At 25.6% G+C, this 23,722-nt stretch overlaps 2 protein-coding genes and 1 long non-coding RNA gene across 8 annotated transcripts; 1 reads left to right on the top strand and 2 right to left on the bottom strand.

The window, feature by feature from the left end:
* Positions 1-234: 234 nt before the first annotated feature.
* On the bottom strand, positions 235-12,052 carry Atg18a (Autophagy-related 18a). 3 transcript variants are annotated; one of them, XM_072020228.1, is made up of 12 exons: positions 11,954-12,052; positions 10,159-10,603; positions 9,437-9,519; positions 9,059-9,225; positions 8,433-8,627; positions 8,251-8,367; positions 8,010-8,164; positions 7,754-7,927; positions 7,578-7,685; positions 6,801-6,904; positions 4,170-4,226; positions 235-2,263 (listed from the first exon to the last, which is right to left on the bottom strand). In XM_072020228.1, the coding sequence occupies exons 2-12, from the start codon at positions 10,293-10,295 to the stop codon at positions 2,148-2,150; spliced, it is 1,413 nt and encodes a 470-aa protein (XP_071876329.1). In that variant the 5' UTR covers positions 10,296-10,603; positions 11,954-12,052; the 3' UTR covers positions 235-2,147. The 3 variants fall into 3 exon arrangements, with proteins under 3 accessions (XP_071876329.1, XP_071876330.1, XP_071876331.1); XM_072020229.1 differs by lacking the exon at positions 4,170-4,226; XM_072020230.1 differs by lacking the exons at positions 235-2,263; positions 4,170-4,226 and adding an exon at positions 6,302-6,575.
* Positions 12,035-23,524, top strand: LOC139996117 (monocyte to macrophage differentiation factor 2). 4 transcript variants are annotated; one of them, XM_072020233.1, is made up of 6 exons: positions 12,216-12,353; positions 12,864-13,058; positions 20,802-21,047; positions 21,139-21,391; positions 21,491-21,823; positions 22,841-23,524. In XM_072020233.1, the coding sequence occupies exons 2-5, from the start codon at positions 13,021-13,023 to the stop codon at positions 21,743-21,745; spliced, it is 792 nt and encodes a 263-aa protein (XP_071876334.1). In that variant the 5' UTR covers positions 12,216-12,353; positions 12,864-13,020; the 3' UTR covers positions 21,746-21,823; positions 22,841-23,524. The 4 variants fall into 4 exon arrangements, with proteins under 4 accessions (XP_071876336.1, XP_071876334.1, XP_071876333.1 ...); XM_072020234.1 differs by having other exon boundaries at positions 12,225-12,353; positions 12,861-13,058; XM_072020235.1 differs by lacking the exons at positions 12,216-12,353; positions 12,864-13,058 and adding an exon at positions 12,035-12,172.
* LOC139996123 (uncharacterized) lies at positions 20,593-21,261 on the bottom strand. The gene is made up of 2 exons (XR_011802138.1): positions 21,143-21,261; positions 20,593-21,032 (listed from the first exon to the last, which is right to left on the bottom strand). It is a non-coding gene; the product is annotated as an uncharacterized lncRNA (long non-coding RNA).
* Positions 23,525-23,722: the final 198 nt, after the last annotated feature.

The following is a 23,722-nucleotide window of genomic DNA, read 5'->3' as shown; positions in this document are numbered from 1 at the left end:
TAATGGAATCATAACAGTACATCTTTACAAAACATTAAAGTTGCATTAAATACATTATGTAAAATGAATAAAGAATATTATAATAGAATAATAGTTTATTGTATAAAAGTTTATTATTATGTTTAATAATATAATTGTTTTATAACGCACAAAATTTAGGAAGATTGAATGTTTTCATAATTAAAAGCAATGCATCATTATTACATATATTCGTAAGAAGTTTTATATGCAATGTCAGTACTTAAAAATTTATTATATATGCGTATGTACACTTGTTTTTAACATTACTTATTTTTATAAAAGTTAAATTATTTACTAAACAAGACATTACGTTCATACAAAAGCACCGAAAGACATTATGGGTCTACAGTATTTGAATTAATAATTACATAGATTATTGCCTATTTTTTAAAATAATATTATTGTTTTAAATAACTATGTTGTCTTCATCCTTAGATTAAAGCATATATTATAAAATGAGAACAAAATTTTATTGCTTATGTATTTTCAAAATTATAAACAAAGATGTAAAGTCATAGACAGTATATAATATTGTTTTAGACTTGAAATGTGAATGTATTGAATGAATTAAAACAGTTCATATCGAAAATAAATGAAATAACAAGGACAACAGACAACACAAGATCTGTATCATATAAAAATTTTTAATTACAAATATGTAAATATAATATCCTGAATTTTGCTTTGTTCTATTACTTTAAACATTCAAAAGTAAAGACAAATATCAAGTTTAGAATAAATATAGAGAGCAAGCAAAGTGCGGAAATATATAAGTGGAATTGATAATATAACAAAAAAAAACGTCATAAAACTAACACAATATAGGAAAACTACTTGGAATTTATAATATACCTTCAGAAATGCCACAATCCTTCATTATGCATAATACATATAAGGTTATAATAAATTTAAAAATTGATTGATACTATATATAGAAAATATTTAAACAAACTGATAAAATATTTTCAACTAGAATTTTACTTTAAGAAAAACATGAAAAATAATGGAATCCATTCAATTTTTTGATAAACGAGACTATTGAAAACATACTAAATATATAACAATTGCATTATTATACACTGAATAAAGTACAATAATTGAAAAAAAGATAAAATTTTTTCAATGTCTTGGTTTAATAAATGATATTTAATTATATTATTTCCTAAAAGATGTCTTCATACGCATTGTAAATATTTTATGTTCAAAATAATTTTAACTTGAATAAAAATTCAAATATAATGAAATTCATTTCATTTTATATATAACTGTTTATATAAATCTATTTTTCACATTTACATTATATGAAGTATTTCATATATAAAGAAAACACGAATATGTTATCACAAGTATTTTCAGAATATCTCATTTTTGAAAAATATTCATGGACAAGTTTATTAAAAACATGTAAGTATTATACTTTTCCCAAAACGTCAATTTATAATATTTCTTAAAAGAATAAGAGGTTGTTTTATTAATCACTGAACACACAGAATATGACAATATATAATTACAAAATACAGTAATTCAATAAAAATAAGTACAAAACATTCAATAAGAATATTATGTACTGAAAAAAATGTTTTTGCATGTCTAATGTATGTAGTATCTTGTTATAAACATTGTTTTAATAATTCATAGTAAAAATACTTAAATGTCTACATACTGTTTCACATAAGTTTATGTTAAACATTTTTGCTAAATATTTTCAAGCATATACACCTTGAATTTTTTCAATGTATTTTCTTTTAAGCATTGCAGTAACCATCATTAAATTACTAAACTTTCTAAAATCAACTGCATGCTCTTTGATGATAATAGAATTCTAATACAAAATACTGACTTGAAAAACTGAAACTAAAAGTATCATAAGAATTCTTTCAAGTTATTAACTTTTGATACGATATGAATATCTAGATATATGATAGCTTTAGTATTTATATAACTTATACAAATTCATCACTGTTTCTTTATAATATTTTCATTAAAAAAGAATTTGTTGCTTTCCTGAATTTGCAACATTAGCTATGATTATAGATTCATAGTTGATCTGTATTCAGTGTTCTAATTTCAATCACTGTTAGATATAATTCATCCTCATAATTTTTGATATGCCTCAATTATTACACTCAATCCGTCCTTTGCGTAACAGGTGGAAATTCAGCATCATCTTTCAAACGGAAGGAACCCGAAAAGCCTGGTGGACTCTCAGTTGCTGCTATCATCTCGTGATACTTTTCTGACTCTATAAAAATCCATTTATTTATTTCGATCATAAATATTCAAATTAATAACCATTTTAAGCGGATGTAACGATAAAGATGTATGAAATTATAATTTAATGATACATTGACATATTTTTCATATCATATTTCATTAAAAAATTTTATCAATACAAAACTAAATATAACGGAAAAATATTTCAATTATCATTGTTTTTATTATTTTTTCGAAATGTAGTTGCAACATTTGTTAATGAATGTTAATAATTAAAAGACTCATTAACATTAATTTACAAGAAATATCTTTCACAATAAATCAGAGAAATTTATCTGTTCTTCAAAATTATTAATATTTTACTTATTTATATTATTTCCTAATATTGTGATACAAATATAATTAGAAATATAATTAATAATTTTATTTCTAATAAAATAAAATTTAACTTATATATAAATACACATTTCATTCATTGAAATATAGCTCATATACAGGGTGCCTCACCTAACTCCACCTTGATTATTCTCTTATTTGTCATCGAACAAAAAAATGTTTCAACAGAAAATTATTATATTTTAGAAGAGAAATTAGGCTATGAGAATGAAAATCATCGAGCAAATCACATCTTCTGAGATTTTACTAATAATGTTTTTGTTTAAGAAAGAACTTGTTTTTTGTTTACCATTAAAAAAATGAGATCAAAATGCACCCAAGCATATCCCATACTATGACCTTCAAATAACCCGAAGATTTCCTACCTAAACAATTGAGGTAAAAGCTCATGAATAATGAATTGCAGAAGCAAAATAGCATTTTAGTCATATTATGTATTCTTTTTCAAACTCAATACATTTATTCAGATGTAGAATTAATGCAGGCCCAGCTCTTTTTACTGTATCCAAAGATATGCTTGCACATATGATATTGGAAATACGCACTTTCACTTCAGAAGCCTGAAAATTGCTATATACAATATCTTTAATCATGCACTTTAGCACATTAAAATAATAAAGAATGCGATTAAACTGTTCATTTTGTTTCTGTAATTCATTTGAGCTTCTATCTCAATTATCTACTTGGAAAATTTTCTGCCCAGGTTATTTCAAGATCATGGTATGTGATGCATTTTGATCTAAACTTTTTAATGATAAACAAAAAAATAAGCCATTCCGCTTAAAAAGGAAAAACTTTACTAATACTAAAATATGACTTGAGATGATTTTCACTCTCAGAGCCTAATTTCCATTCTGAAATACAATAATGTTCCTCTCTAAACATTTATTTGTTTCACAACAAATAAGAAAGTAATTAAGGGTGGCAGAGTTGAGTGGGACATCTTGTATATTTTAAAAATAATATACGTTCATACATTTAAAATATCTTAATGCATATTTTACTTTCTTATAATATAAAGTAATTACCAGCAAATTTATTTTTTCTTGATTATTAATTTCGAATGTTTAAATATCTTGTCTATATTATTATGATTCAAAGTATTTTAATAATCAAGAAAAGTTTACTATCAAATTAAATTATAATAGTAAACATGAAATTCGGATATGCAGATTTTCATTTTGTTTTAGTTACACAAAAATAAAATTTGGTATTCTATACATACCCAAGTGCATATTAATTATTGCTTGTAAGTAGTTGCTCTTTAATAGTGTAATATTATGTTTGTTGTTATAAGTATATTTAAACTATGATTATTAAATTTTAGTAAATATACATTTAAAATATATAGCACCCAAACCATGTAAGAATTACTTAATATTACTCTCATTCTTTTACTCACTACATATACAAAAAAATATGTAGGATAAAGTATTAATTATAGCAGAAAAACCACAGTAAAAGAATTTTTAAGTAGAATGTATATGGAGAATGAGAGTGAAAAAAAGCAAGGGACAGAATAGAGAATATACCAGTACCTGACATGGAGTCTGGCGAGCGGCCGCGCAACACACCCGCGTAGCTATTTATGCAGGCTTCAGTGGATAATAAAAAGAAAAAAATTACATCAAGTAAAGTCAATTGTTGGGGCCCCCCTTTAGCCCCTAAAGAAGTTACTTATTTACTTAAGAGGGGTTAGAAGCAAGGAAAGAGAAAATATAAAGTAAATAATAAAAAATGATAAATAGTGTCAGCACAAGGGATTAGATAAGTAGTATTTATAATAGATAATAAAACAAAAGAATAATTTAATTTTACTACGCAATTAAGAACATCATTTTTCCTAAAAGCATTGTATAAGTATCTTATTTAAAAGGAGTTAGGACATATTGTTCTAAATATTTCTAAAATTGTAATTAATCATTTGATAGATATATTTCTTAATAACATTTTAACGATTATCATATGTCATAATTCAAAATACCTAAAACAACGTCCTAGAACCAACTAAATTACATACAGTAAGGAAGCATAATTAAACTAATAACAACAATTTTTAAGAATACATTATTCTCTGTAATTATTTAAATCTTAATTGTTAAAACTGTATTTTTAATATTTCAAACTTTTGTCCTATATACATCTGTAAATAAATAACATGAATTGAAAAGCTCAGTTTTACATTGAGCAATATATAATTAATTTTGTATACACAAAAGTTAGCGTAATTTCAGTTCACTATGATAACTTAATATATTACTTTTATTAATAATGAAGACTTAAAATTTTATTTGCAAACAAAGCATTATAAAAATACATTTGTCTCCATAGCAAGACAATCTAAAATTTCAAGACATTAAACAATTATTCAATTGTATATGTGCATGCATCATATATTTTTAATATATCACTTTCATTTTAACTTGAAAATTAAAAATATCTTTGATTTTGTGCATCTCTGATATGTATATACATATATATATATATATATATGGCGACATTTCAAAACAAAACTTATTGAATTAATTAAACACTCATAAATATTACCTCCAAAAACATATTATGTAAACATAATGTAATTTATATTATGTAAATTCCAATCGTCCAGATTAATATAACCAAACAGATGAATAATTTGTTAATATTTAACATTTGTTACTGTTTTTAGTGTTCTCTAGGAAACAATACAAAATTTAATTTTATCGTAAATTTGTAATAAAAAGAAAGTTATTTAACAAAGTTAATTCATATATTTTATCATTATTTTTAAATTTATGTAGTAAAACTTAATAAGTATAGGACTGAATGATCAATCTAAAAATATATGTATATATGTACTATATACAGACTCCTTCCACACTATCAAAAATATTATGCTCTTACAAATTTAAAAGCATATTATTCAATACAAAACTGAGTTTTCATACATTTACTTTATCATTCGATAAAGTGAAAAATTTGAAACAATTAAAGTTATGTCTTTGTAGTATACTAATCAAAATGGTATTACTTTCTCTATTCAATTATATATTTTGTAATTTTATGTTAAATAATGATTGTTTATAAACAATTTTGTTATTAATTTAGTTATGCTCTTTATTGTATTTATTTTGAAAAAGAATGTATTTATGTACATTAAACACTTATTTATTTTTAATTTGTATCTGATGTAAAAATAACTTTAATAAAATATGTATTTCCAATTCTATGATAATGATAATTACTTTACAAACTTATATTAATATGTACCCTATGCACAAATATGCACATTACGCATATCTATTATTAAGAACATTAATCTTCATGTATGTATTTTAGTAAATTGCGTTAAATAGTAATAAATATTAATAAAATATAATCTTCATTAATAACTCATTAAAGTATTATAAAATGGATTTCTTCATAATTTCCTATTAGTCGTGAGTCATGTTGTATTGTTCATTAATCTTAATATTTAAAAAAATAAAATTTGTCATGATTCTGAATATAAAAAAACATTTATCATGTTTTACAATATTCATTTATATACATTTCTGCATATACAAAAATATAATTTGATTTTAATATGTTATATCCAATGTGGTATTTAGTTTGTAAAAGTAGAACTAAATACTGAATATTTTTTTTGTACATGGTAAAATTATTTCAACTTTTTACATTCTGTATAATATAAAATGCTACAATATGTCAAAATCTATATTGTCAAAAATAAATATAATATTCACTTCTTTAAATATACAGTTTCTTTAATAAACTTTTGTTATATTAATTACAACATAAATATAGATAAGAACCATATTGTGTACAAATAAATGCACATATGCATTAACAAAATATGATGTACAATTATAATTTGTGCATGTAAATACTGCATCTACAGCAATTATAATGTATCTATACACATACGTTTGTCTTAAAAACAGAGAAGGCAAGCCAAACTTAATCTGTAAATATTTTAAAACAAAAACTCTTAAGCATTTCTTGATTTTAAGATAAGAATTCATCAGTATTTAAATCGAATATTAAAGTTCAATGAATCTTATAATATTATAGTATAGTTATGTTAATGTGTCAGTTTCATATGAATGATATATCTTTATCGTCAACACGCTCGATCGTAAAACCTACATTATTTTTAATATATTGAAATACTTATGATATTGCCATACCTGTATTTTGTACTATTCGTGCAGTATTCGTTCCTGAAGGAGGTTCTGTAGATCCTGCTGTAGACGCACTAGCACAATCCACTTCATCTCGTTTACCGTCTAGTCTATAAATGTAATTTATCATTTATATCTCATTATTTACATGACTAGAAAATTTAAATGATATTTTATGATATAATAACAATAATATTTTATTGTACATCGTAATGTAATAACTTTATGTCTATTACAATAAAGTTTTTTGGCACAACAGATTGATTTATTTAGTATATCTTTACTTATTTTAGGAATAGTTATTCTAATCTTATAACATAAATTAAATATAAATATATTTTATGCTATAAAAGAATTTTAAATAATTAATTTAAAACAATTTATAGAAATTTAATTTTCATGTAAATACACTGAATTGTTTAAAAAAATGTACAAGTATATATTTTGTTAAACTCAGGAAAAGTTTGAAAGATCTGGGAATAGATGTAAGAAAAATTTAAGTTATTAAAGAAAATTATCATATATAATTGATTCAATCATATACAATGATTTTTAAGGAAATGCTAGGAAAAACTGTAACTACTAGATGGATGGTAAATTAGAAAAATTTGTACGTATTTTCAATAGTTAAAAAATAATAGCATGCATATATTTAAATCAGACAGGTTATATGTAATTGTACATGATAGACAAGAAGTTATGTGCAATACAAAATAATTAAATATCAAAATTATTGATGAAATATGAACTAAATTAGAAATATTGTATTGTAAGAGTACAAACCTATGTTGTTTAAGCAATGTACAATCTCCACCTTCAGTTGAGTCCAAATTATAAACATACAAATAACCCTCAGCACTAGCCACCAACAACCTAAGTACTTTATGTACGCTGTATAATAAAATACATTTTAGAAAAAGTATATATGTTTACATACGTAATTTATTAATTAAACTTACACTGTGATGGCACAAACATTTTTTAATCCTTGAAATGGCAAATGGACGCTAGCAAAGGCACGTCCTTGATTGAAAACATCAGTTACTTGTGATGGTAAATAATTAGCTGATGCAGATACAGCCTTTGTTAAGTATCCCATCCAAGTTTGTGATTCTTCTGTTGTTTGCCGCAATCTGATAATAATAAAAGAAAATTTGAATCATTAAAATGAAAATTTGATGGTAGCATTAAGTTAAATAATGACAAATTACATACGCTTCCTTTGGTTCTTCCAACTTGAAAATATGCACTGTTTCTGTATTACTTGAACAACAAAGAAACATAGAGTCCACACTAAAAGCAAGACTGCTTATAGATACGCATCGCTTAACTCCACGACGAAACTCAAACAGTTTTGTACCATCATGAACCTTCAGAGATATAAAGAACCTTCAGCAATGCATCTAAATTTAGGAACTGATCAAATAATTAATGCCATATGAATAATTAAACTTACATGGAAAACTCTAATTACAGTACCCTTTTCGGAAGCAGTAGCTACTTTGGTACCATTAGGGCTAAATGCAAGTGCTGCCAATGGGCTGTCATGCGCAGGAATCATAGTTTTAGCTTGCTAAAAATAAAAAGTACATTTAAATGTATAATCCCTATCTTTGTTAAGATTTTTATAATACTTACAAGATTAATTGCATCAAATATTTGAACTTCACCAATTGTGTTTGAACCTGGATAAGCTAAATAGCAATTATCACTATTTATTGATAGTGTACACAGACCTGCTAAATTAGGTGGAGTATCACGAATTGTGTGTAGCACTTTCATGTCTCTTATGTTATGAATATATAATGATTCTTCCAGACATACCACTAATCTCTGTAAATTTATATTACTTTATAATTCCTATATATTTAAAAAGATTATGATAATATGATGTATATCGTTTTATTAATAGAAACTCGTTTATAGAAATATTTGATACGTCTGATCTATCTATAACTGATATTATTTAGGAAAAGTCTCATTTAAATCAGTTGTTCCAAGAATGTTCATGTTTCTTATGTTCAAGTCTCCTTCATATTAAATAAAGAAAAGATTAAAACTAATTTCTACAAAAATAGTTTAACAAATGTTATTTCATAGCTTTATGTATCAAAATACATAATTTGAGATAATACACAAACTTAATTTCATCCACAAAATATTTATTTCAATGAAAGGAACTAAAATTAAAATTTAAATAAACTAGTTTCTATTATCATACTATCATACATTCACAATTGCTATTATAATATGATGAAACTTACTGCCCTATTCAATTTCACAGCCAAAATAGTATTAGAATAACTATAGTGGCAAATTTCAGTGCCCTTCCTAAAGTGACAAACTTTGAGTTTACGAGGCGATCTTAAACTAACTACCGCCACAAGACTGCTGCTGAATAGTCGTTCAACAATATATATGTCTTCAGTATCTGTAGTTTACATAATGATACATAATTGAAAAGATGATCCAGTAAAGAGATATGGTAAAAGATACTAAAGATAACAGAATATATATTAAGAAAACATAATTTCTAAATTAAAGGTTTCTAAAAATATAAAATACTTGTCTATGCATGTATATATGACTAATATATACAAACAATTTCAATGTTTATTTTTAAATGTATAAAAATTTGTTACCATTTTCATATATTTTCTCAAGATGGTCAACAGAGCTTAAAGAAAAAAGTTTGTAGCCTGCCTTTGATCCTACTGCCAAAGATCTGAAATGAATTTTATATAGAATGACTATTATCAATAAGATACAGGGCTTTGAAACATTAACAAGATTTCAAATTAAATTACATTGCATTAGCAATTAGTAATAGTTAGTATAGTAATAGTTATTACAAATATATTGATATTGTAAAATATAAAGTATTATATATTAATAACGGATTAATTAATAAGGAAATAATTCTTCTTTCTTCAAGGCAGCTTGAAACAATGATGACAAATTAAAAGTAACAGAGAAACCAAGATAATAACATGATAATGATAAAAGGCATTAGGTATATACAAATTTTTATGATCATAATCATTTTAATCATAATAATCATTTTATAACAATGATATGCAGGGTAATCGATATGTATGACTACTACATCAATAATACGCATCAATAATAGGTAAACGAAGATGAATAACGCAGAGAAATAGAAACACTATAAGAAATCTAGATATGTACGCGTCAGCAGGTATACACAAAATACAGAATGTTTTATGTAATTGATGAAACAAGGATATATTAATACACAGGATATATAAAAAAAAAAACAAATTTCACTTCGTAACGAAGTAACAATAAGGTTAGGGAACAAAGGACGACGTCCTCACTTCACAACCGAGGGTGCGACACTTACGTGCAATCCTGATTGAAGTTAACAAAGAAAACACGACTTTGAGGATCAGTAGTCTGATTTGCGAGGTTCATTAGTCCTGATATACTGTATTTTAATCCTTGTGTCAATACATCCACGTTATGCACGAGATTTTGCATAAATCGCACGGACGATCCGCGTAAGAACACTTTATCCACTTCTTTCTTAATTTCTTTTTATATCCTTTTCTCTCTTTATTTTTATTGCCTCTCTTTATCTGTTTCTCTTTTTCCTTGTACGTATGCTCATACAAATACACGCACGCGCACCCTTCTACAAGATTTGTGAACAGATGTCGAAGTCGGTGTCGACGATTCCTACAAGTGACTATGTATACAGCGCAGTGTACAGATTCATACTACCAATGTTTCATATATCGAACAGCTGACAATCTCTACTAAGCTGACTAACTGGCGGAACGACGAAACTGAAACATCAAATTTTATTTAATACATTTTATTGTCATGACAACTAATACGAATAATTAAACACTGTTATAATACTTTTCATGTCGTTCTTTATTATAAACTTTATTTTGTAATTATTATATTAATAAAATCATTTCTTATATCTTGACAAACCAATAAATATGTTAATAAGGGAAACATGTTGTACTTATATCTATACCTCCATTCCTTTATTAACAATTATTTATGAATTATATTTAATTATAACATGCTATTAAAATACAAAATTAAATAAATATTAATACATAAAAATGTATGTATGTATGTGTGTGTGTGTGTGTGTGTGTACAGATATAATATGTATTTCAGTGTTACATAAATTACAAATGCGCATGCGCGCGCGCGCTTTTGGTATGATAAATTAAAAGACTTATAATATAAAAATATTAAAAAAAATGAAAAATAAAATGTTTAGGACAAAGGTTCCATTATTATATTAACAAATTGTTTATATGATGTCGGATAATTTTTAATAATTTAAAAAGCGTTCAAGTATTTTTTCCAATTATATTGTCTATAATAACTAGAAAATATGTCATTCGTAAAAAATGCTAGGCTTCAATAAGAAATTTACATTGGAGTATGCTTATTACATTTTCATACTGATTATATGTATGTATTTACATTTAAAGATCAGTCACTCGAGAAAAGCTAAAAAAGAATTTGCACTAGGAAACTATTTTATAATTATAAAGTACACTTAAAATTTAAACTGAAGTTAAAAGCTACTTTTTGAATTCCTTCTTTCTTAAATTATGACTCTTAATACAAAACAAATATACATACTGAAAAAGAATTACTGTCTAACCATTAAATAATTATCTGTATAATTATTTAATCTCATTAAGATGATCTAGAGACTCAGTACACATCTAAGGGTATATATGAACCTTAATTCGAGTTAATTTAATTCCAAATGAAACTACGAAGAAAGATTATTCAAAAGGATAATTAAAAAATAATACGTATGTGCATATGTCATTATTATATATAGCATCAACCAATATATATTAAGTATAATTTTTCATAAACTAGATATATATAACATATCTACTACTCTACTGTACTGTAAAGATTATCTACTAATGTACTATTTTTCTATTATCTACTGTCTGTTAATAATTTTATAAATTATCATATACACATAAAAATTTTAATTTATGAACAAGGAAATATGAATATAAATTTACTATTTAATAAAAATGATAAACGTAGATAAGGATGCAAAAAAATGCGATCTAGTGTAACTCGATAGTTATATCTAGGTATATACTTTTTATAAATATCTATATACATATGTACATGCTTACTTCTTACTCTTACTTCTGCTTCTATCCTATCGCCTTCATTGGCCTTCATAGTGGTTAGTTGCAGTGGTTAAAGAACGTTTGGTTCAGTATTCAGTAGTGCTGCGACAACGATAGCGGTAGTGTTAATGATGAATGAATAACCCATTTAATATAAGAGACGTATTAGTTCTGTCAATATTTAATATTTTATGTGTATAATTTGAAAATATGAAGCATGAGGTAAAAAAGAAATAAGTATCGCGTAAATTAATAATTTACATTAATCATCAAACTGATTTGTTGCATTGAGGTTTTATATACTTAAATTTGCTGAATTCCTGGGAAATACGGATATGTTTGGTCTTCATCAATTCGTTGCAGCACCAATAAAAAATCTTTTTCGATTTCGACGCATTAAAGAGTAAGATATAACAATACAACTAATATTAATTAACAAATGTTAACTGTTTCCACATTTAGTATCTTGTTAACTTGCTTAATTTTTGCAACTAGTGAAACAATGGCTGTTTAAATTCATGTTTAACATTATAAGAAAAATATTTGATTATATTTCATTTTTGCATGATATCCTATTTACATTTTTAATGACAAATTTTAGCCTTTATCCTTATTTATAAAGTATTCTAAAAAATAATACTTTATATTTTTAATGTAGCATGTTATCGTATACTGTATTTCCTTTGTATATCTGTATGAAACCATAGAAGTTTATTTTCTTATATAATATAACTGGTTTTAATAATACTTTTACATAAGAAATTTAAGATTTTACGTAACTGTTGTATAATGAAAAAGTATTCTATTTAATAAATTTAAAAATAAGAAATCATTTTCCTGCATTTTTATCTACATTCTCTATGAATAAATTTCCTTCATTATATTTTTTAATTCTCATCCTGTTTGCTAGTAGAATTAAAACTTTGCATGCATTGAAAATTTTAATTGGGCCTATTATAATGAAATGCATTGCTATTCTGCTTATAAGTGGACAAAGAAGTAATTTCATCAAGTAATGTTATCTATAGAAGATCCAATTTGTATGGATACTGAACTATTAAATCTTTACAATGTTTTGGAATATATGGAACGTGTATTATCATCAAATGTAGGTTGACAAGTAGGTATTATATATATTTGTGTATTAACATTTATGTAAACTTTAGTGCACATTTCACAATTTTTAAAATAATATGGAATCTTTTGTTTTATCTATTATTTGTGTATATTTATAAAATCCTTTGTTTATTATGTCACTGTTATATGTTACTTACACATATTAATATCAAACAAGTTTTATGCTACTATTGACAAAAATATATTGTATAACAAACAAAAAAATATTGATTTTATACTTTTGACTGCTCTATTTAACGAACTCAAGGAGATCTTTTATTTATTATGAAAACAAATATTTTTACATTTCATTTTCATACTAAGTTGTTAGTAAGTTTTTATGTTACATTGTTATAAATGAATAAAGAATTAAGTAAAACATTAGAATAAACATCCTGTATATTTCTTATAAGAAGAATACTGATTTATTATCATTATTTGTTTTTCAATACTTTCTAGATTTACATTATTATATTTTTTATTTTTACTTAGTCCATGCCTTTCGGCTTTGGACAAGTTTTTGGTTTTACATCTCTTTTCTTATGTATCTATCTCCCCTCTTATCTACTCTATTATATTGCACTCCGTTGTATATTCTATCTCTAAGACTATTGCAACTTTTGGGCTTTTGCCTCCATGCTGTGCTTCCTTATTGTCGTTCCTCCCCATCTTGTATTGCCCTTCTCTTCTCCATTATTGTTTTCAGTTCCATTATTCCTTCTCCCGTCTTGTTTAATATTTTCTCTGTTTCCTTTGGCCCTCCCGTTATTTCGCATTCTTCTATTATGTGTCTCAGGTTTTCTTCTTTCCTTTTACATAGTCTGCATCTTTTTTCTTCTTCTTCTTTCCAGTATTCCCTTGCTTTGGTTTCCTTTCCACATCTGAATGTTGCTAGTATTTTTCTGTCCTTCCACTTCATCCTCCCTTCTAAGTATTTTGGTAACTCTTCTTTGACAATTTTTCTATAATGTTTATTATAATTTGACTCCCATATCCTTCCCCACCCTCCTTCTTTTGCTTCTCTCTTTCTCCTTTCTTCTATAATTTGGTCTACTGTCGTCCTTCCTTGTTCTTCTCTTGCTTCTCTTTGTGTTCCTCCATTTCTCACCTCTTCTAGTTCCTTCTTTCTCTTTCTTGCTCTTTTCCCTTCTTGGCCATTTCCCCAATTTCTATTTCTTTCCTTTATGCACAATTTTACTAATTCCTTTAGTCAAAACTCTATGGCTTTCCTTTCATACCTTGCTGCTCTTCTTAGTGCTTTTTCTTTGATTTCTGTTAGTTTACATTCCTCTGTTACTATGTAGTTCGGTGTTGTCGTATCTAAACCTACGACCCATTTCACATGTCTTCTTTGTATTGTATCCAGCCTTTCTTCTATGTTCTAGCCCCATACTTCTGCTCCAAACAGCGCCACACTTTCTACCAGTGCTCCAAACATCTTCATTCTCCTCTTGTAGTCCTGTTTGAAAATTCTTTCTCCCATGTTCCATGTTTTCTTCATTGCTATTGTTGCTCTCTTTTCCGTGTCTTGTATGTGTTTTTCATCATTGCCGTTTTTCTGTGGTATGTACCCTACGTATCTTATCTCTTCCACTTCTCCCCATTTCCATTTTCTTTGTCTCCTCTTGTTCTTTTTTTTTCAAAAACTACTATTTTGGTCTTTTCCATGCTCAGTTGATTTGCATTATATGCTTTATATGCCTTAAAAAATACAGAGCAAGAATTGTGATTTGTTCATTGGAACAATGTGTATATATATATATATATATATATATATATATATATATATATATATGTACGTTCTTATTTTAATTTTTTTATGGTAGATTTATACGATTTAATTGTCTTCTAAACGTCTTCAGTTTATAATTTTCTTTCACATCTTTTAAACATTCCTTTTTCCATATTTTATATTCTAAATCAATATTGTATGTATAATTTATTTGTATATATGTATATGTAGCATTTTCTTCTTTCAGCTTTATTAGTAATTCAGCAGTTACTAATAAAAATCCTAATTTGGATAGTAACTTTTTAAAAGAGTCAATCTCATATTTACTAAAGTCACTCATATTTTTATTGCAGAATATGAAATAACTGCAATTCTCAATATTTCCTTATCTGAAAACATCTTTCTTATAACCATGAAAAATGTCAAAATTATCAAACAATCATTTTTATTTAGAATAACAATGAGTTTGCAAGTAAATGAGTAGCATTCTAAATTTTTTATCAAGATTAAAAAAATGATAATAATAAAAATGGATAACAATGAGTTTATACTTATTTTCTATAAAATTATGATTTAAATAGACGCTTTGTTCGAGAAAATCAAAATTAATCATTTGTATAAAATGATTAAATTTCATAAGAAGAAAAATAAAAATTTTTTCTTTAAGCTAAGTAAACCTTTTTTTTATTATAGCGTTAATTTACGATTTCTTGTATCCAAAAGATGAAAATATATGATGTTAGTTAAAATCATTAAAACAGGTGGATGTATAGTCTGTCTAACAAGATGAGATAGCAAACAGAAAGTGATTGCTGCGGCTGCGGCTATTGGCTGTCGATTAATGACGTTCATATTTTTAGTTAACAGCTCAATTTATATTAAAATATCTAAAAAACATTGTAAAATTAATTGTACACAATAATATAATAAATAATGAACGATAATGTAAAAAATAATGAATAATTAGAAGAAATGATTAATTATATCAAATAAATTTTTTCTTATAAAATATTTCAATTTCTGTCGTTAATTAATGGATAATTGTAAATCAGAGAAATGACGTGCGAATATGAACTTTATTCGATGATTTCGTAACATGATACTATGATACGCACAAAAAGTATTGCACAATTTATATAATAGCATATATATAAAATTTTGTATTTGAATACCTATATATAATATAGAGAAATATTTTGTGCATTTTTTCTTTTTTTGTAGTTACATTAGAAAATATTAGCATTTAAAGTTAAGAATTAAAAAACTAATGTGAATAATTCACAGGTAAATAGAAATATTGTATATAGCATTTTTTACCTAAGAGAAATATACTAATGTTTACGTTATAAGCAAAATCGGCAACATATACGAGCAATGTCATTATATCTGATAAATAGACATTTTTCATGTATATATGTTCCTACTGATTATACTATTCATAATTTTTATACAGTACAATTTTTTTTATGTGTGATAATAGAAAAATGGTAAACTATAATTCAAATTATTCGAATAATTTTAAATTAAATTAATGTTATAACAAATTTTCAAAGCTTCATGAAAACAAAGTTCTATTTAATAATTATATCTATTTTTTACTTACGTTTTCATTAAAAAGTAATATTTTTTAGTGAAAAAATATTTGTTTCTTGTATTAATTAACGGATCAATCTGTATATTTCTTTACACTATGACAAAATAAATAACTGTGTACTATTTTAAGTTTTGAATTTTGGAGTAACTTTGTGGAAGTATTGATACAAAACTGTAAATATTATTTAAATAATATTTTTCTACATACGTATTATCTTGTCTGCTCTTGATATTTCTTACTCTTATGCCCGACGTATGTAAACAGTATGTGATGAGTGAGTCAAAAATGTGAGCTATACAACCAGCAATTCTCGGAACAATATCTCATTACTAACTAACGTAATTTGTTCCAAATTCTACGGGAGTTTAGTGCATGTTACTATAATTTTCATTTAATATCAGTGTAATATTAATTTCGCACGGTTAATTTTCTTTATTATTTCTTAATTTGCTATGATTCATGCAATGAAACATTAAGTTCGAATAAGCAGTAAAATTTCATAAAATTCAAATTATAATTAGAATTTTGTACTTTTTCCAAAATAAAAGCAGTTAAAAGTTTAAAAAAAAATGTGTGTATATATATATGTATATATCAGATTACTGAGAGTTCGATGAACGTATAACCGTCTGTACCACTCAATATTAATCATCATTCATTGAACACATTGAGATTATATACTAGGAACATGTATATATTAATCTATTATATAGTGTGCTTCGATGTATATGAGAAATACAGCAGAGATAAATTCAGGACATAAAAAGGTTAAAAAAGATTTGTATAAACATGCCTAATATGGCCTTGGTTTCGACTTAATCGTAATACATTAAAACATTGTTTAACGTATTTTCGCATAAAATGATGCTTGACTTAGATAAAATTACAAAAATATGAACAGGCACATTGTAAGTAATTGAAAAATAAAATAGTAAAAATGTTAATTGAAACAATATGTGAATATTATACATATACATACTTTTTTTCTCGTTGAAGGATTCGTAAAGGTCAACATATTCCACATCATTGAATTTTTTTTGGGAGTTATAAGACTGTTATAATGAAAATATGTAGTTTCATTTAAAAATAATTCGATGACTTTTGTCCCTTCGAACCGAATTTTCTCTTCCTGTGATATTTTTTCCTATCATAAAAAATAACCGAGATATTTAAGATGATCAAGTTAGATGAAATACCCTGTAGATGATTTTTTATTAAAAGAAAATTCCCCCATTTAAATTTCTTCTTCCTTGTATCCTAGCACGTCTTTTATTTTTCGAAGTATGTAATTACTCCCCAATCATCATAGGTCTAATAATTTAAACCAAGTGACGTTATACACGCAAAGGAAAAGTCGTCAAATGCTAAATGTTTGAAATTATGACTAGGCTGACGATGACATAGAGTTAATGGTTTTGCAGGTAATCCACATGTTTTAAGTTTAAGGGTAGACTGTTTTCACCAAAATTTTTTCTATGGATCAGTTGAGGTCGACAATTTGACCGTTAGGTGGGCATCATAAACTTTGACTGTTTCAATGCATTTTGCTCTTGACCACGCATATACAGGATATTTCACGAACTATCTGAAATACTTTCAAATATTTCAAATTATTTCAAACAATAAACGAAAATATTACTTCTGAAAATTGTAAGCTTTAAAAAGGAATGCACAATATGATAACAATAATTTCTTTACAAGTAGAGATGTCAAAAAAATTAGGAAGAGACCAATCCTGTTTTTGTCAAATGGAATATTCAATTTCTCATGTTCAAATTCGATATAATAACGAGTTCTTAGCATAGAAGTACTAAGGTATAGTTGTCCTAAAATTTACCGTACCCGAAATACTTGGCGTCATTTGGCTTTTCTATTGTATAATCATAAAGTCAACCAAATTAAATCTCATGCCATTTCTTTTATTTATTTTAATGAAATAATAAGAGTGTAAATACAGTAGTAATATGATAATTGAACTCGATACAAAAATTAAATACAGCGAAATAACCTGATCATATCATGATCAGTTTTTCTTAAACAACTGACCAAACTTACCACTGAAACGCAGCACCGTTGAAGAATACAGAAAAACGAGTTATATCAATCTACTAATTACCATGAGATAACCAATAACTGTGTCATTATAGAACAATAAAATTTATGTATTTAAAAATTTTTCACTTTTTCAAAATTTTTATTTGAACCAATCCTAAAAAGTGGTAATAAATTTTAACAAATTCATCTATTCATCAAAACAGAGATTTTATGAATTCTGTGAATGAAATTTAATAGGACTTATAGTTGATATAAAATGCTAGTTTATACGTGGGATGTCCTTCCATGACAACTACAAAGAATGCTAGAGCTAGAGCAGCGATTCTTAACCTTTTGTTTACCACGGACTTCCTTCACATAATTTTTTGTTGCCGTGGATCTCCAAGACTTACTTCAAAATTTAAATAAATTAATTCAAGACCTAATGTGTCAAATATGTATATAGTTATTATATTCATCAACTGCTCATCAACAACCTTCAAATTTGAAGAAAAGAGATTCATTATAAATATAATACATATACCAACAAATTTTTTATGCAAATAATACATTAATAATCACAGGGTAAAAACCGTTGAGGTAGAGTATCTCAGTTTTTTTTTTTTTTTAATTTGTACTTTGCAATTTGTCCAGCTGGACATTCGGTAAATTTTTCTAGCTTTATTGCTAATTATCATGTGGATGGCTACTCCCAGCGGGATACTATCTTCGAGTGAGAGTATTTCAGTATCCCAGACAGGCGTCGCACTTGCATTAGAACTCGCTTAGCCCACGATACAGTAAAGGAGAAGACTTCATTCATGGCACCTTTCCTCAAGCAACGCAATGTCGCATTTTATACCATAAATAACGTTATTTAGAATATTATAGCCAAAGATCAGAATTGTTGAACGATATTCAAGTTATTATTAAAGTTATTTCAGAAAATATGGTTTTGAGGAAAATGCGTTTAAAATTTTCCTCGTCCTCATACTATCTGTTACTTGTGATTCATAATACATACGAATATCCCTTCGAAAATAAGACATTTTTTATTCATAATTTTAATTTTTTTTTAATACTTTTATTTTTTCTATGGATATTTAAACCTTCTACATTATTTTTAATTCAATTGTGGAACATTGATAATACATTTAAAGACATATATTATTCTTAATAATAATTTATTTATATATATGTTATACTATGATATAATCTTTTTATTTATTTCATATTCGTGATAATGTATCAGTTGATATGAATTGACTCTATTTTCTAGAAATTTCATATCTCTTTTATAATGTATGTTTACTTTTTATACAATTGTAAAAAATACGAAACGCAATTCAAAAATGTAATATTTCATAATCGTATAAAAAGTAATTATTATATAAAGTAAATTACTATATAGTTTTCTTTTAGATATGTTTACACTTGTAATAATCACTTTTATTTGGTCTTGTAAAGTATTTCACCCTTTTTTAATTTGTATGTACTTGAATATTGCATGCTGTAAAATCAATGTAACTTTGGCAAAAATTGCAGCTAATGCGATAATGTGATTTGCACAACTTCATCAATTAGCTGAACATTATAAGATTCAGAAGTTCTGAGAATCATGAAGAATTTTCTAAAAAGACCTTGAAAAATAATTTAACCTCCGAATAAACAATTGTTTACGGATATTCTATTGCTTCAAGCCAATGAAGAAATCTAAGGTATAATGCAAATCAGAAGCTTTTCTTGAAAAAAATTAACACGTGTTTAGTTTAAGCGATATAAGATTTGGTTATTATATAGTACGATTTTTCTCAAAATCTCTTTTTCCGCATTATTTTGTAGGATTTATTTTTAAAGCTGCAATGGTAGCATAGCCCCTTAATGCAGCCCTTATATATATGTATTATAATTATACTAATATATCAATATAATTATATAAATATATTATAATAATTATACACTGTGGTTCTAAATTTGTGTTACAAATGAAAATATGGTTTAAAATAAGACGAAATCGAAAATAACAAAAGTACGTTGGGGGTCTTATTTTCGAGAAAATCGTGAAAATGTAATGTTCTTGAAAAACGTACTAAATTCTGAATTTTTAAATTCGAAAAATTTATTTTACTATAAGTTTAATAACTGTAATTTTAATAACACACTGTGTATGAACAACTTTTTATTTTTTCAGAATAAAATATTTATAGTACTTTGTACATTTCCTTCTTTATATATTATAAATATTAAACATATATTAAACATTTTACGATGTTAAATATATAATATACGATATACAATACTAATATTTAGTAAATAAAGATAAATATATTAAAAAGAAATAAATTGTATTAAAACGATGTATTAAATTCTTACAGAATAAAATGGATGAATCCTCCAGCATGTAGTAACGAAGCATATATACCTACTTCTGTAGAACACATGGCAAATGTAGCTACTCATGGGATTTGGGTTTTACCATCAGTTATAGGTAGCTTGGAATTGGTTCGCCGCTCTCTGACATGGACCCAATTAGTATCAGCTTATGTATATGGCACATCCTTGATTCTTATTTTTACGGTCTCAACGTGTTTCCATGGTGTACATTACTGCATTAATAGCAGGTAATTACTATTACATATTTTAACTTAGTTTAGTTTATATAACTTTGTCTATCATTTTGTGTTAATGAAATAACAAATAATTATATTACAGACACCTTAAAGAAACACTTCATCGTTGTGATCGTGCCATGATTTACATTTTTATTGCTGCTAGTTATTTTCCTTGGTTAAATGTAGATCACTTCCCAAATGATGAATTATTATTTACAATGCGTTATGCTGTTTGGATTATGGCAATATTGGGTATAGTGTATCAACAAATCTTCCATGAACAATATAAAATGTTAGAAACAATTTTTTATTTAATTATAGGAATTGGTCCTAGTTATGCAATTATTAATGCAGTAAGTATATAATTATACATTGAAAATAAGACTATGACTAAGAATGTTAGATAATAATGATCGTATATTATTTAAAAATTTATACCTTAATACTTACAGTATCATCAATATAACATTACTGAATTAAAATTGGGAGGACTGTTTTATATTTTTGGCATTGGCTTTTTTAAATCTGATGGAAGAATACCATGTGCACATGCAATTTGGCACCTTTTTGTTGCTGTAGCAGCTGGTTTTCATTATTATGCCATATTAAATCACGTCTTTCCTGCAGTCTCTTTGTCAAATAATTTTATGACAGCAGATGTATCATCATTACCAAAACTGTTAAAATATCATATTGATGACTTATAAAATCGAATTTTTTATTATATTAATTTTGTATCACATCAAAATTTTACAAATGAGAATTTTTAATATAAAATTGATAAAGTAAGTATTATTGTTTTTTAGTTTTCAAATATTAATTTACAATTATGAGACTAAAACTATTAACAGAGAGATGTCTCTATTATTTAAATTTAAATTTTTAAATCTAATATGAAGAATGTACTAATTTTAAAAAGTAATTATATTAACCCTGCGGAGGTCGCGGTCGTAAAAATTCCTTCAGAGGTCGCGGTGTATTTGAGAGATACAATAACTTAAAATCTATATTACAGTGCTTATTTTTGCGAAAAGGCTATATAAATATATGAAAAGTCTTTGATTGTACTAAAATTAATACAAAGTATAATATATAGATATATTTACAGTATATATAAACTATATTTAAATATAAAGAATGAACAATTATAAATTTAGAAATATTTAGAATTAAATCTTACCTGTATCTGTCAGATCAACCACGATCTTCGGAGGGTAAGTACCTGAAATATACATATAAAAATTATATTCTTGAATTGTGGATATTTGTCAAAATATAATTAAAAAAAGTAGCGGTAAAAAAAATATTCAGCTATCATAAAATTATTATTTGTAAAATATGAATTTCTACGTATTTGTATTAGAAAAGTAACTTATACACGCTTTGATAATAGTTTTAAATTTAGATGTAATGAAATGGAGTATTACATAATAAAACTACGTTCATCCGAACATATTAGGAAATAGTAATAACACAATTCAGATAATTGGATCATTGATATGATAAAAGTTTATTGATTCTCTATTGCACTTATTCAAATAACTGAATTTCAGCTCATTCCTTTGTTTCTTTTTTTTTTGTTCATATCTTTTTACGTTTTGGGATTTTGTGCGTTTCAATCTGTTTAAGTTATTAGGACATGGTGATGATATTTACGATATTTACATCATTCCATATTCATATTCATACACCTATTATAGCATTATTAGGAGTTAGGTTATCTTCTGAACGAAAAAACTTGTCAAACAAGAGTTGAATTGATGTCGATGAGAACACAATTTGATATTTTTATTTTCTTGCAGATGGACACATAAGGGACATATGTATGAAGGTTAACTACGTTCTTTTTACGCCTGTTTTTTTCTTTAATACGTATATTTTACTTAGCTTCACTGGATTGTATTCCCAATATGGTTGATTTGTCAATATTATATTCTGATGACAAAGTTGATTCGCCCATTTTCAGTTGTTTGAGGATATTATGTTTTTTACCAAAATTTAGTATTATTCTCTTTCCAAGATATATTGCCAAGATATAGATACATTAAATTTTTTTAATAATTTGAGCCAATTTTGAGCTTCATTGTTATATAGTATCGTCTCAGTAATGTGTTCATATTCCTTCACTGGGATATATGAAATATGTTCTGAATACGACAAATAGCTAGATAATGAATAATAGAAGATCAGCTACAAGTTCAAATATCTAAAACTGAGTTATTAACTTGTATCTGTAAACAAAGTGTGATTAATGAAGATAAACAAAGCTCTACTTTATATATGTACTTTCTATATAATAATTTGAATTTATATAAAAAGTATGATAGCGAGCCCAAGTTTGTATAATAAGTCAACATGTTAGTTAAATTAGAGACTGACAAAATTTGTTCATATAAATGGAATCCTATTGTAATAGTAAATGATGTCTAACATTTTAGTATAAATTATTTATTTCCTGTATAGCATATATTTGTATAGCAATTATTTTTTAATAGTTTTAGATACATAAATATTAGTTTTAGTTCTTTTTATAATGTACAATCTTTTATAAAAATTAGCTTTTATTGTTGGTTATAAAACAAATATTATTTAAGTCATATGACATTCATCTAATGAGAAATAAATAATCAAAATTGTCTGTTCATTAACTTTCTGTATTTACAAGAATATTGTGCCAAAAATTA

The sequence above is a fragment of the Bombus fervidus genome, chromosome 17 (assembly GCF_041682495.2).
Source record: "Bombus fervidus isolate BK054 chromosome 17, iyBomFerv1, whole genome shotgun sequence".
Lineage (NCBI taxonomy): Eukaryota > Metazoa > Arthropoda > Insecta > Hymenoptera > Apidae > Bombus > Bombus fervidus.
This window is presented reverse-complemented; position numbering and strand designations above follow the sequence as displayed.